This window comes from Dermacentor silvarum, chromosome 3 (genome assembly GCF_013339745.2).
Source record: "Dermacentor silvarum isolate Dsil-2018 chromosome 3, BIME_Dsil_1.4, whole genome shotgun sequence".
NCBI classification, from domain to species: Eukaryota; Metazoa; Arthropoda; class Arachnida; order Ixodida; family Ixodidae; genus Dermacentor; species Dermacentor silvarum.
The window spans coordinates 191,406,184-191,419,906 of record NC_051156.1 but is presented as its reverse complement, the minus strand read 5'-3'; the positions used below and the strand labels follow the sequence as shown (position 1 = coordinate 191,419,906).

At 44.6% G+C, this 13,723-nt stretch overlaps 1 protein-coding gene across 2 annotated transcripts; it reads left to right on the top strand.

The window, feature by feature from the left end:
• The first annotated feature begins 12 nt into the window (after positions 1-12).
• On the top strand, positions 13-5,886 carry LOC119446326 (rRNA methyltransferase 3, mitochondrial). 2 transcript variants are annotated; one of them, XM_037710735.2, is made up of 5 exons: positions 13-610; positions 704-948; positions 1,221-1,382; positions 2,946-3,149; positions 4,110-5,886. In XM_037710735.2, the coding sequence occupies exons 1-5, from the start codon at positions 387-389 to the stop codon at positions 4,538-4,540; spliced, it is 1,266 nt and encodes a 421-aa protein (XP_037566663.1). In that variant the 5' UTR covers positions 13-386; the 3' UTR covers positions 4,541-5,886. The 2 variants fall into 2 exon arrangements, with proteins under 2 accessions (XP_037566663.1, XP_037566662.1); XM_037710734.2 differs by having other exon boundaries at positions 4,107-5,886.
• The last annotated feature ends 7,837 nt before the right edge of the window (positions 5,887-13,723 follow it).

Genomic DNA, 13,723 nt, shown 5'->3' with positions numbered 1-13,723 from the left:
GGGGGCGGGGCACCAATCACGCGCCACCACGCGCTGATCCCGTCGCTTTCTTCCTCAACCGAACGGTGTGATCATTCAACCGACAAAAAATGGTCATCAACTCTGGCGTTTTTCAGGAGGAACACGTGCTGAGTCGCGCTTCGTAAACTGTATTTCTGACCCGACACAAGAAAGCGCGCTGTAGCTTTCTAGTTTCGGTTTCAGTTCTGCTTTCCATTCAGTAGTCAGCCAGATCCACTATAATCCAAAATGGCCGCGCTCATTCATGTGCTTAGCAGCATGCATACACTGTGAACTGCGTAAACTTCAGTTACGCGAGTCATACAAGTCGCCACTCTTGACAGAGACCGTATAAATTATTTTCACGAACGAGCATTTCTTCAATCATGGGGTCCCTTGGAAGAAGCGTGTCTACCTTTATTACGATCTGTACTCAAGTTCGGTCGGGACCCTCCGTCCAGTCGGTGCGATTTCGTCGAAGGGGTTTTGTAAGAACGGCTCAGAAGGTCATCTATCCGACTTCGAAAACAGAAGATACAAGTAAACCGGCAAGCGAACCTATCTGTGGGCCACGATACATCAAGTTAGGCAGCGACGACGACGAATTCGCGTAAGTACCGCAGTCGACTCTTGAAGGCGCGCGATGGCGTGCCACTTTGCCTCGGTTCAAAGAACAGACTGTTTTGACGTAATGCTGTTACAGGAACACCATGATGCAGCTGAAGATGAAGCGCAGGAGGGAGAAGCTAAACAAGGTCCTCCTGGAAGGAAAGAGATTAATCGCCGATGCGCTGAAGGCCGGCGTTGAGTGCGAAAGCATTTACTTCACACTTCCGGAAAACATAGAAGGACTGCCCTTGGAAACTCTAAGGGAAGACCAAATAAAGAAGGTATTCTACAAGAAGATGAAAATTTGGTCCGACATGACAACTTGCCCTGGAATAATGGGTACGGCATTTACCCTGTCTCTAACCGCGTTGTTTGGGAGTTGGAACAGGGCGCGCTGCACACTACGTGATTAAACTGGAGACGGTCGACCAAGCTCTGATACCTATTCAAACAATCCTCTTCGACACCGTTAAGTCTGAAAGTTAGAATTACCCAAAAGTACTTTGCTGGTCCTAAAAGTACATTTTGTGAGCGCGCTCAGCCGAATGAAGCACAGCTTTCCTGAACTGTGTTAATGCGTGTACGTATGTACAATCGTTCTCTTATTCCAGGTGTGTTCAAAAAGCCGTCCATGGACCAAATCGAGATTCAAAGAACAGGAGATACAATCCCTGTAAGCGTGATTTTGGACAATGTTAGAGATCCTGGAAACATGGGAACACTGATCCGAACTGCTGCAGCTGCGGGATGTAGCCAGTTACTGCTTTCGAAAGGTAAGTGGTTATTAGGGCAGAAGTTGGGCTAGCTGGACTGTGATTTGCTGGGAAACTGTAGCAGTGTAAAGAGTTAAGGGCAAAGACACAATGTGTTTACACATTACACTTATCGAGGAAGGGGCTGATGAACTGCAAGTGAAAAGCAGAAATGCACGGAGGTGCCTATTTTACACAAACACACCGGAACAAAGCATTTCATGGTCTGGTGAAATGTTTAATGAAATAGACGTTTTGGCCGACAGTCCAGCCTTCATCAGAATACAATTCATGGCATCAGTGCAGTTAATATGCATATGCACACTGTTACACAAATTTCATGTCACGGTTTTCAGATCATTTCCTTGTGTTTGGGCCGTTCTCTATGGAAAGTTATTAAAACTTGCTATGTTGAGTCTTGGGTTCCATTGCAATTTCTTTATACCCGAACAAATGCTTTCAAAATTCATGAGATAACAGGTGACCACCTAAGAATGCAGTGGCAAATGCACCGCTGTCGAACTCGACATAATTTTTATAGCTCCACTAGCCAATTACATTTACTCATTTCGGTGACATTCCAGTGAGGTCAAAGTTCTTGCAAAATCAGTGTCCCCTTGGGAAATACTACATTTTCGAGCACGGAGGCATGGAAGACACAGCACAACAGTTTTTTTCATGAAGCTAGTGCTGAATTCTTAGGTTGTCGCCAACCAATATATTGGTTCATTCAAGGTAGATGAGCAACACTCACAATATGCACCTTTTCTGTTGCATATTACAGAGAAATACTGAGGAACCTTTGAATGGAACACTGCAAAAAAAATCTTTCAAAGTGAATTTACCATGTCATTTTCATTATTATGGAGGCTGTGGAAGCAGTGGTGCATTTACTTATGTTTTCAAGCGCAGTAATAACTTTGTGTTGCTTGCAGTAAGAGTACTTCATTTTGGGTAATATTGGAAATATTCATGTACAAAAATCCCATCACCATTGAAGCTTTCCCTCCCAAGTTGTGTAATTCACACTACTGGTGGGTCTCTATACTTAGTTCATATATACCGGGCAATGCTACGAAAATTAGTGCGACGTTTCTCACTGCTCACATGTCTGACCAAGAAATAGTGCTTCTAACATGAAAGATAAAGGTATGTGTCATGTAATTGGATGTAAAATTAAGTCTAATGCTTTTTTTTTTGTTTAAAATTACGACTTAATTATTACATGCAAGACATCACTGATCTGAATATATTTACCACAGAACAAGAGGAGCGAAACATTTCTGCAACCGGCGACCACAGCTCACCGCTTGCACTCGCAACCAAAACATATCGTCACATAATGGAAGCGCAGAAGTGCACAAATAATGCGTAATTTCATATAACATTACATCTAGAATTTGTAGTTGTAATATGTAGAGTAGTTAATTTGCAGAGCATTGTGGGTACAAAACAATTGCACTGTGTACACCTTTCACTGCACAACCTACGTAGCATGTTGGCTGCTATGCTGAGTTACATGTATTTATAGTCTTTGGCGTGCATAATTTCAACTTGTGCATTACTCTGTCATAACTTCTGCAGGCTGCGTGGACCCATGGGAGTTGAAAGTGCTACGTGCTGGTGCCGGGTCACATTTTCGAATACCAATATACAGCGGCATAGCTTGGGAACACATGCCAAGCTACGTGACCCCCGAGACGCCAGTTTACCTAGCGGACCACCGCAGTTTTGAACCTGCTGGGGCACGCAGACTATTTGCAGAGAATGACGACGAGCTGAACGAAGGTAGGTCTTGTACAGTCACTGTCATACTTGTGCCAAACACACCTTAATAGGAAACTTTAGCTTGGGGGCTCCTATCTATATACATTGGAACAGTTATCTTGTAATCAAGAGCGCGGCTGGCCATGACTGTGACTAAGGCCTGCTGGTGTGAACTGCAGGACCGCACTGTTACCACAATATACACCTAACAGTGAATGCACCCCACTTACCATTTGTGTGCTTGTGATCACTACTTTCACCTAACACCTGTCCAGGGTAGCATGCCAGGCCGACCCGCCGTGGTTGCTCAGTGGCTATGGTGTTGGGCTGCTGAGCATGAGGTTGCGGGATTGAATCCCGACCACGGCGGCTGCATTTCGATGGGCGCAAAATACGAAAACACCCGTACTTAGATTTAGGTGCACGTTAAAGAACCCCAGGTGGTCTAAATTTCCGTAGTCCCCCACTACGGCGTGCCTCATAATCAGATAGTGGATTTGGCATGTAAAACCCCATAATTAAATTAATAATTAATTAAGCATGCCAGGCCATCAGTTTTCCAGCTTTCATTAAATGATGGCATCTCTCCCTCTCCTATTTGCCGTCGGACTGCAGGTCAAAAATGAGTTCCCAACTGCCTGCAGCAGGTTCTATAATCCAGTTGTTGCGACTTGGGAGACTTCCTGCTCGTTGTAAATGACGCAGAACCTGCAGCGTGCTGCGCCTGGGCACGACTTCAGAGATTGGGTGGCGGCTGCAGCATGCTGACAATCTCCGAGGCCACGTTTTGAAACTGGCATCATGTCTGCTAACCATTAGGTTCACGCATTATCTGCTTAGGTGCTATAAAGCAAATTTGTCTTTGCCTCTTCCTTCCACTTTCCGGGTGCTGTCTTGCTGAGTAGACTACTTGCACCACTGGGTGTGTGCAACTTCATTGCAGTTGACCTTTAATTACTACTTCGCTCCATTATGCAGAAGAAGCCTCTGACAGCAAAGAGGAGGAAGATGACGACGAGGGGTCTAGGTACAGGATTGAGACTGCAGACGGACGGAGGCTGACAGTGGATAAGTCGTATCGAGACGTGGACGAGCTGGAAGATTGCTCGGAGGTCGGAGTGCCCCATTACGAGTACACCGCTGCGAAGTACACCAACGTGCCGAGTGTTCTTGTGGTGGGAGGAGAAACGCAGGGACTCAGCCTCCAGGCTCACAAGCTGGCCGTGGACTGTATTGGTGCGAGAGTACACGTGCCAGCGAACAACGGCATTGACAGCCTGAACACAGCGATTGCAGCGTCGATCATTCTGTACGAGATGCGGAGACAAATGCTGTTTTCATCGTCTGGCTCCGACCATAGTAGCAAGGAGGAAGAAACAAACAGGAGCCAAAGCGCCCATGGACATCTGTAAAAGTCATGTTTATTGTAGTGGTTGCATATGCCATTGTTAGAGCAAAATCATGTACTTTCGTAGCTACCTAAACGCATTATCGTTAACAGCCTTTTCAGGCTATCAAAGCAAAGCCAGGGAACTGAAACGTTTCTGCTAAAAACATTCATTTATTTTGTTTAACGTGAGAATTGGAGTGTTGCGATAAAAGGAGGGGGGGGGGGGGCAATATTCTTGTGTCGGTAGGGACAGTTTGTACATAGTAGTTTTTAGTTTGCGCTTATGTTCTGGTACAGTACATGCAACATTGTTGCACATTATACGCATCCGTCAAAACATATTCTAGTGACTGTTTCTTGTATGTTGGCCCACTGCAACTTTGTAGGCTTGTTAGTGCAGCAATACATGTGTGGAAGTCCCACCCCTGAAGCCACACAAGTTTCATAAATACAGTCAAACCTCGATATAAAGAACACAGATATAAAAATTATGGGATGCAACTTAGTAAGTATAAAGTGTCTTGCCGACATCAGCAGCTTGTAGCAAGTACTGTATATAGCAAATGTATGTTCTTGTTGGATGCAACTTGTTATAACTACAGTTCAGTGTTTTTGTTTTTTATTATACCGAAATTCGACTTGCATTGTTTTTTTTATTTCCACCAGGAAATTTTTGTTATTTTCAGCGATTACAGTTGTCTAAATTAACTTTAACCAGCTGTTCTCAATGGATATTATTTTGCATTGAGCTTCCTTTTTTTTTTAATCTGGTTTCACCAATTTCATTGACACTGAAATGTGCCGCATGGCTGCACATCCTGCTCTACGGCACTGTGGTTAGGTCCAATCTGCAGAACAACAAAACCATATGGCAATATGAAACTATGCAGGAATTAAGAGAATGCATTAGATATTTGAGCACAAATAAAATGAGGCCTCATATTATATTATTACTTGGGCAGCAGGCTGAAGCTTCAGAACTGACCTGGCCAGGCTTCTTTAATTGAAGCTTGTGTAGGTTTGCAGCTGCAATCTGATCGCCCTTTTAGCTCTCAGTTAAACCGAATTTTGGTTAAAAAAAAATTTGGCAACGAACCAAAAATGTTGAACCCTAGTTATAGAAAGGTTCTACTGTATAATGAAAAATGCAGCAGCTACCTTTGTTCCTTGGCCCCAGGGTTGCCTCCAACGGACAGGGAAACATGTGGCTGGCCATAGAGGCTGTACACATTGTGCCATGTCCTATGGAAGCACTTCAACATTGCTGTATCACAACACATACCACGTATAGTACCTACTTTCCGAATCAATTGCATTTTTTTAGTACGGCATCACCATTATGAAATGGCATGCATGAAATCCTTTTGCCTAATAAAATTAAATGCATGTGAAAGATTGCATGTTTTGCCTTCATTTGCAGCTACTGCTGCTTTGCCAGACAAGAGACCCAGGTAAACAAGCAGCCCTACTGAAGAAAAAACAACAAACACTATTGTGGCAATCTAAGAATGCAGCGGCAAGTACACCGCTTTTCAGGTTGTGTAGATATGCCATCTAATTGTTTGCTCACTTCAGTGCATGATCTCATGGCATAGGTGAAGATCTTTAAATATTCATGTCCATTTAGGGACTGTTTTTGCAGCATCGAGACACGGAGGGTAGCATGTAGTGTGGCCTTGTGCATGGAGCACATAGAGTTTTTAGGCTGTCACTATGTGTATAAAGGCCTCTACAGAAAGTAGCATTCCATGGAATGACTACTTGAAGTGCAGCTAGACTAGGTTTCGAGTCTTGCTGACATTCAAATGTCTGAATGGAAATGTACATAGCTATCTGTGCAACTTGGAATTTGCACTGTACACAATTTAGGCTGCACCTTTGCACACTTGTTTGATCTTTGGTTTGGGGATACCAGCTTTCATAAGATTTTAATGACTAGAGTTAGATGCGCTGGCGTGTACGAGATACAGCATTCTTGGCAGTGCTATGAACGTTGGCATCCATCAATGGATGCCAATACATCCGGCAATAGTCAAGCGAAACGCTGCAGAAGGATCCCCAAAAGTGATTGAGATTATTGTCGCCCCTGTGCGTCAGTCACTGCATGGGCAGTGCTTCACCTTCAAACATTAGGCCACATGCACTGTGTGACCTGGCAAAGCGCGCACTGGTCTTTTTTTTCTGCGACTCCCTTTTAACTACTTTACACACCCAACTCGGCTGCAAAGGGTGCTATTATTTGGTTAAAACTTAAGGGCAAGAATTCTTGATGAACGTGTCTATGAATGCTTGGCAGCCTCCTCCAACATCACTCTCTTTCACTCGCCAAATGCGCACATGGGGCACAACTCCAGTTCGTGGTAGTTGTTAGGACTGCTGGCCACTGTAGTTGCTGCGACTTTCTTCAGCCTGTGTTATTCACTTGCTGCTCACCACATTTGGGGCATTTAGTTCTCGGCCTGGATACCTGGAAGCATTCCCACCATTGCAATGGAAACACTTGCTCCCGAGTGCTTGTACGATTAACTGCGCATTACAACTTGCAACAACACTTGCAATACAGTCGCCAACCAATAATTCGGACTTTATAGGCACTGCATAATAGACCGAAGAATCAGAAGTATCGGATTCATCACAAAATTAGCCACTTATCCAAAAGTGGCCAAAAAAAAAAGCTTGTCAACGCATTGCTGCACGCACATGTGACCATGCATGCCTGTGACCTGGACAGTTTGCATTTAGCCCATTTTCATGCACACATATATGAAAGTACAGTTGATGCATTCGCCAAATCTGTATCCCCTGGCAACCTAAACAGAGGTTGATCGCACCACAATAGCAGAATAATCACGTTTCTTTGCACCAGTTGTCCTATATTTTCTGCACTTAGTCGCCGCCATCAGTGACACAGACACGGGGGTTGGCACCATTTGAAGCTGTCCAAACAAAAATTAGTTGCCCAGGACCATGTCGCTATTTGCGGAAGATGCTATAAACGCTTGACGCACGAAACTCTCGTTGCTCTCACAAAAAATTGCAAATGCAGCCAATTGAGTGGTTAGCAGCTTGGCTTGGATTATCCCATAGTTTGGGAGGAGGCACCAGCAACATGGCTCAAGACCATGCCGATGACGCATCAAAACAGAAACGACATTCTGCTTGACTCTGTGGCCGAATTAACTTGCGGTAGTGCATGCAGAGTCCGAACTACCGAACTGTGCGCCATAATGTGTCCAGCATTTTGGTTATCCTTATACATTAATACATTAGGTGGTGGTGCCAAGGCAGGCAACTGTATTCAGTTTGACCCACTTTCAATGCCAAGAAAGTTCCATTGTTGTATAATCAATAATTGTAATTACCGGGTTACATGCAAGCAAGAAGTTCAGTTGCACTCACTTGGAACATACCGGGAATACTCGGACGTAACAACAGCTGTGCCACCGTGAGAAGATTGTGGGTGTTCTATGGTAAAATGAACTACTTACGTACTACAATGTTACCATGCTGCATAATTGGTTATAACGAATAAATCTGGCTACTGGGTGTCTGCGCCAAAAGGAAATTGAATAAGAAGAAAAAACTTGGGCTCCAATCCACGTTGTGAAGGTGGTTGACCTATTGTTGGCCAGTGAAGCTGTAGCATCACCTGATCCGATAGACCAATGTGACGTAGCCTTGAACTGGGTCCTGCCGAGCCTGAGCATGATGCCGTTGTGCATACCGACGTTGCTGCTCCTTTCGTCGCTCATCGTAATTGCGCTAGAGCAGGGGTTCTCAAGCATGTTGGTCCCAGGGAACCCTGCCAAGCTCCATGAAGTGCCAAGAAACCCCCATGCATAATAATAGAGAGGCTAGGCTTAGCGCGCAACATCTTTGGGACCAACGGTAGTGTTCGGCAGGATACTTCGACAGCGACGTGCAACACACGTGGTCCAAACTGGGTGCAATCGATACAAACCAAGCCAAGACAGCATCGCAACCAAGATATATGCCAAAAAAGAATGACAGTTTTTAGTGCTTATCGCACAGGAGCACTAAATTATAACATTTCATCACCTGAAAAGTTCGGAGCTGGAAGACCAGCTCTAGGCCGTCCGGCAAGCCGAAGATGCCGCCCGAGTCGACACCCGAGCCGACACCCGAGGCCACTAAAAGCAAAGTGCCAGCTCTTTAAATAAAGTTTGTTTCTTCTTCATCATAAGAGATATTAGAATAGTGCCAACTTCACTTGGACTACAGTAAAACCTCGTTAATTCGGATTCCACGGGACCGAAAAAAAAAAAAAAAAAATGACCGAATTAGCCGAATGTTGAATTATCGAGGGTATCAAGAAAAATGCTTACGTCAACAGCTTTTATTTACCGAATGAATCAGCAAATCATGTTCCTATTTTGCACAAGAGCAGTGCGGAAGCTGTAATTCTCGTCATCCTCGCGACTCGTTATATAACGCTTTTCACTACCACGCACACATCCTGATTATTTTGTCGCCTGTGAGCTGGTCGCCAACAAATGTTGCCTCAAAACATGGCTCGTACCAATAGGGGGGATTGGCCACATTAGGTTGCTTGAAATTTAACAGGAAGCAATAGTCATATCAATGCCAACAGAAACATTGAGAGGCCTTATTCATAAATTTAGGAAAAAGAAAATAAGGTGAAGTGTCCCACGGTCGGTACCCTAGCAGTGAAGCCTTCCCGGCGCTTCAATAATCTTGTGGATAGCAGTGATGGCTTGTGCCTAATAGACCGATCCCACCGACCCATCTGCGCATGCGCCGATTTTTCGGAAGTAGCATTGCCACCATCTTGGTTGCAGCATGGTCCCTCAATACTTTTCGAAAAAGCTATTAAGGAGAGAGGCGGGTCAAAAAACGGCGATTTTCATTAAAGAAATAGGTTTTGTGTTTTTGCTTCAGCAACATTGACCTCTCCTATTTCACATGAAGAAATCAGAGCCAGAAATGATCGGAAAAAGTATAATAAACTTGGTTAAAGCATTGGAGGTGGCAAGGCACAGATATGACACATTTTCAAGCGCACGATGCGTCAAACCGCGGTGTCGCACGCCATTGGGCTCGTGCAAGGTGGTAGACCTAAGCTTTTTCCATCCAAGGTTAGCTTTGCTGCATCACAATCTTCCCGGGAATAATAATTAACAGAAGTAAACAACTTTTATAACTTTCAATCGCATTTTTCTCAATATCATATTTTGGGCAAAACAAGGCGTTTGTGTACAACATTTTATGTACTTATTGTGGTCTAATCAAGACCACATTTGATGTGCGTAATTTTTAGGATATGTAGAATGCACTTATCTAGGATTTAATGCAATCACTTGATTTTTATAAGGATGAAAATTTTTTAATGTACTCGCGCACCAGCCACTGAATATGAAGCACCAGATACGAAATTCTCTTAAAATGATGCCTGTAAAGGGAATCACATTATCTTGCTTATTAGTACTCAGTGGAGTGTTAGGGATAAGAAAAATAATTTTGCACTGCTCTATCATGCTAACTGCTAAGTCCAGCAGCTGCACAAACATGCACTGCTTCTCACTTATGCATGTCACTTAGGCCATGAAAGCATCGAGATATCCTAAATCTAAAAGTAGATTTCGAATGAAGAGATCAAGCTCTTTAAGTGGTAGAATTTTCATTCGCCCAGCATCACTATTTAAAAAGAAATGTTTCTGAGGAGCATCTCCCCCCCTTAAGGGACTATGGTTGTAGTCGGCAACACCACCGCAGTCCCCGCTCGTTGAGTACTGCGCATTAGCTTCCCAGACATCTCTGCGACTCCACCAGCGAGAAAAATTCATGTATTTAAAAAAATTATATCGGCTCTTGACTGCAGCATGCGAGGCGAACATTGAAAAGTGCCTGCTGCTCTTTCATGTCGGTTGCCCACTGATTACGCGTTGAGTATCGTTTTTGTTCGACCTTTGTATGTAGTACATGCTGATATACGCAGTCGTTTTGCATTACTATTTTTTGCACATGTGCATCTCAGTGACTGCAACATTGTTTGCTTAGTGACGGGCATAATAGGATTTGTATACCTATTAAGGACAGGTTTGAAATGAGGTGCCGAAACCTTCGTGCCCTAATGATGCTTACCTACATGGGTTTCAAGCACGACTCGCAGACTTCAGTAACAGCGATATCAAGTTCTCAAGCAAGCTAGGCAGCGTTTTTAACAGCGGAGCTGTTTAAGCCGGCCGTTAGCCTGTCCGTCGCGGACAAAAATTGGGGGCCGATCCTGGCGGTAGTGAAGAAAGAGTCCAAGCGCAATGGAACATACCCCTGTGAACTAGCGAAACTAGCTAAGCATGGTTGGGACTACTTAAGCTTAGTCACCGATAGCCAATCAACAGCTAATCAATAATTGATCAATAATAAATTCCCGAAAATGCTGGGGATGACTTGGTAGTGCTTAGCCTACGTCTAATGCGCAGCCAATACCTTGCGATAGCCAATTAATAGCTAATCAATCAATCAATAAATTCCAGAAAATGCTTGGGATGACTCGATAGTGCTTAGCCTAGCCCAAACACATGGCCAATACCTCGCGATAGCCAGTGAATAGCTAATTGATCAATAAATTCCGGAAAATGCTGGGGATGACTTTGTAGTGCTAAGCCTAGCCCAAATGCGTGGTCAATGCCTTGCAATAGCTAATCGATCAATGATCAATATATTCCGGAAAATGCTGGGGATGACTTTGTAGTGCATAGCCTAGCACAAATATGTGGCCAATACCTTGCGATAGCCAATCAATAGCTAATGGATAATCAATTAATAAATTCCGGGAAATGATGGGGATAACTTGGTAGTGCTTAGCCTAGCCCAAAAGCCACGGGCCAAGTAAAAAAAAGCCATGTGTTTTAGTCTAATATCACTATTTACAATACCCTCACAGCTCAAGGGCATTACAGGGGGGAGTTGGTTTTGATTACAAAAAAACAAAAAACATAAACAGCAGTAAAAATGCATATTATAAACGCAAGACAGGCTTTAAGGGCACAATTGCACAAAGCGTTCCAGCATTGCTGTCAGACACGTTTCGCGTACGATTTCCACTGACTACAAATGATGCGGACTCAGCCGCTTTGGTTTGGTTAGACGCTTGCGCTGTTTTTCGTCACGCATTTATTTTGTAATCCGCCGACGAGTACATCAGCGCGCACGGTATCAGCCCCGATCTACAAACGGGAGAAATGCGCATGCTAGTAAGTTACAGCTACAAAGAGTTAAGTGCAAAAACTTAGGCGCGCGGCCAGTTTTCAGAGGCTGGGTGGCTACAAGCTGCTGGAGGATTTATTGCGCATGCGCAGTTCGCGCGTTTCTGTTACGCACTGCAATAGTGCTTTTTGACACTCGGGAATGGGTAATGGAGGTTCTTTGGATCGAGCGCTGCTTGCGTTCGGTGTCTTAGCCACTTGGCCAGCGTGGAACCAGGGAAAATTTACCAGTGGCTCGGAGAACCTCGAGGAGTACCCACTTTGAGAACCCATGCGCTAGAGGACACATCTGTGGTGCAGCGGCTGCTCGTAGTTATACAGTCGAACCTCTATACACCGAAAAAAATATATATATAGTATTCAATCACAAATTTCATTAATTTGAGACTGAAGTTTCAGCAGTAAAAATCTCTTCATGAATTCCGCGAACATTCCTGGTAGATAGTATCCCGTCAGTAATCAGTTATAAACAAATCGCAAGAAGGTAGTGCCAATAGCATGAGCACCAGCACGAGCAGTGTAGATCACGCCTAAAGCAATGCATCGGCGTGGCTCGTGGAGTCAGATTAGAGTGCTGCGTCGCGCAGCAGCCACAGAACACCTATATAACCTATAGATATATAAATCTTGGACGCCATGGGTCACCGCACTTAGTGCCTGTAGCTGTCATCAGATGGCGCCCCTCAAATTAAAAACAAGTGCAAGAGAATAAAAGTATTCGTCCGAGAAAAACAATGTCGCAGTTTCATCAGAAAGGATTGATGGCGATAGCAAAGTGTACTGTGGGGATGCGAGACTCTCGCGCGTACCCTGATGCTGTTTGGACTGCGTCTCCCGTTGTCCGGCTTCGCCTCGTGGCTTTACAGCGGTGGTGGTCGGTATGGTTCCCGCATATTGCAAGAGATGGTGCAGGTGTAGCGCTGCTAATGGTATTCTAGCACACTCTAGACGTGGGTAACGTGGGATCGGCAAGCATCGTGGACGCTTCACACATGCACAGACCCGCTTCACGGCACCGTCCCGAGAAGACCTAGGAGCAAAACACCGGAATGGACGAACACTGATCATTCGAACGCGTGACCATACACATGAACGACTAGGTGTTGGTGTCTAGCATGCGGGCGAACATATTCGCTTGCTATCCAGTCGCGGTGAGTGGAGACTTTCTCGATTTGGCGTGCGCCCATCGGCGTAGTAATTCGGCTAGCAGGCATTGGTGTATGAAAGGTGCAATAAATGTCCTTTTGACTGTTCGCACTGTTTTGTTATTCCTTTGTCCCAAGAGCACGAGTGAGACCCCACACTACACAAAGTAAGGTTCGTAGATTTATCAGTGTCGCGAGCTCAGGAAAAGATGTCACTTGATGGCCATGAACACTCGCTACGAGTGAAAGCTTCGCACCGTGCCCTATCTCTGAAACTTGAGATTCCGCGACCGCCAACACTAGACATGCGGGAACAAAATGCGCATCAAGGCACCATCTTGGCCCAACCGTTGCACTTGCCAAAGATGAGCTCCCAAATACAGAGCATGGCCTACATAAGGACAGCCATGAGCAACGACGGCAAGGGCACAGAGGAAGCGTGCAATGGGGGAAGTAGGCCGATAGGCGCACGTGCTTTGACATTTTCGCTGTACAAGCTTTTCAAGCGGAAGGACGCTTGCAAATAACCTTTTCCTTGGACGACTTTTTTTTTTGCTACATTTGCCAGTCATACGGCCAAGTACATGCTTGAAATGGTCAAAAAACTTCTTTAATCAAAACCGCGTCACGAAATCACTTCATTAAATTAAGTAAAGAAATACATGGTTTCTAATGTCCATCGCGAATTTAGTTAGATCGAGGTTTGACTGTTCAAATATATTTTTAAAACCAGTATTGTTAGTGGGTTCGACTGTATCTCGGAACTAATCGGCGATCAAGTAAAGAATCAGCAGTCCTTAAATTCCAGATGCC

Bases quoted from the DNA above. Each gene is read 5' to 3' on its own strand.
- LOC119446326 (XM_037710734.2), top strand. From the start codon at position 387: ATGGGGTCCCTTGGAAGAAGCGTGTCTACCTTTATTACGATCTGTACT. The intron at 949-1,220 runs GTACGGCATTTA...CTCTTATTCCAG, and splicing joins AACTTGCCCTGGAATAATGG to GTGTGTTCAAAAAGCCGTCC. The intron at 3,150-4,106 runs GTAGGTCTTGTA...TCCATTATGCAG, and splicing joins TGACGACGAGCTGAACGAAG to AAGAAGCCTCTGACAGCAAA.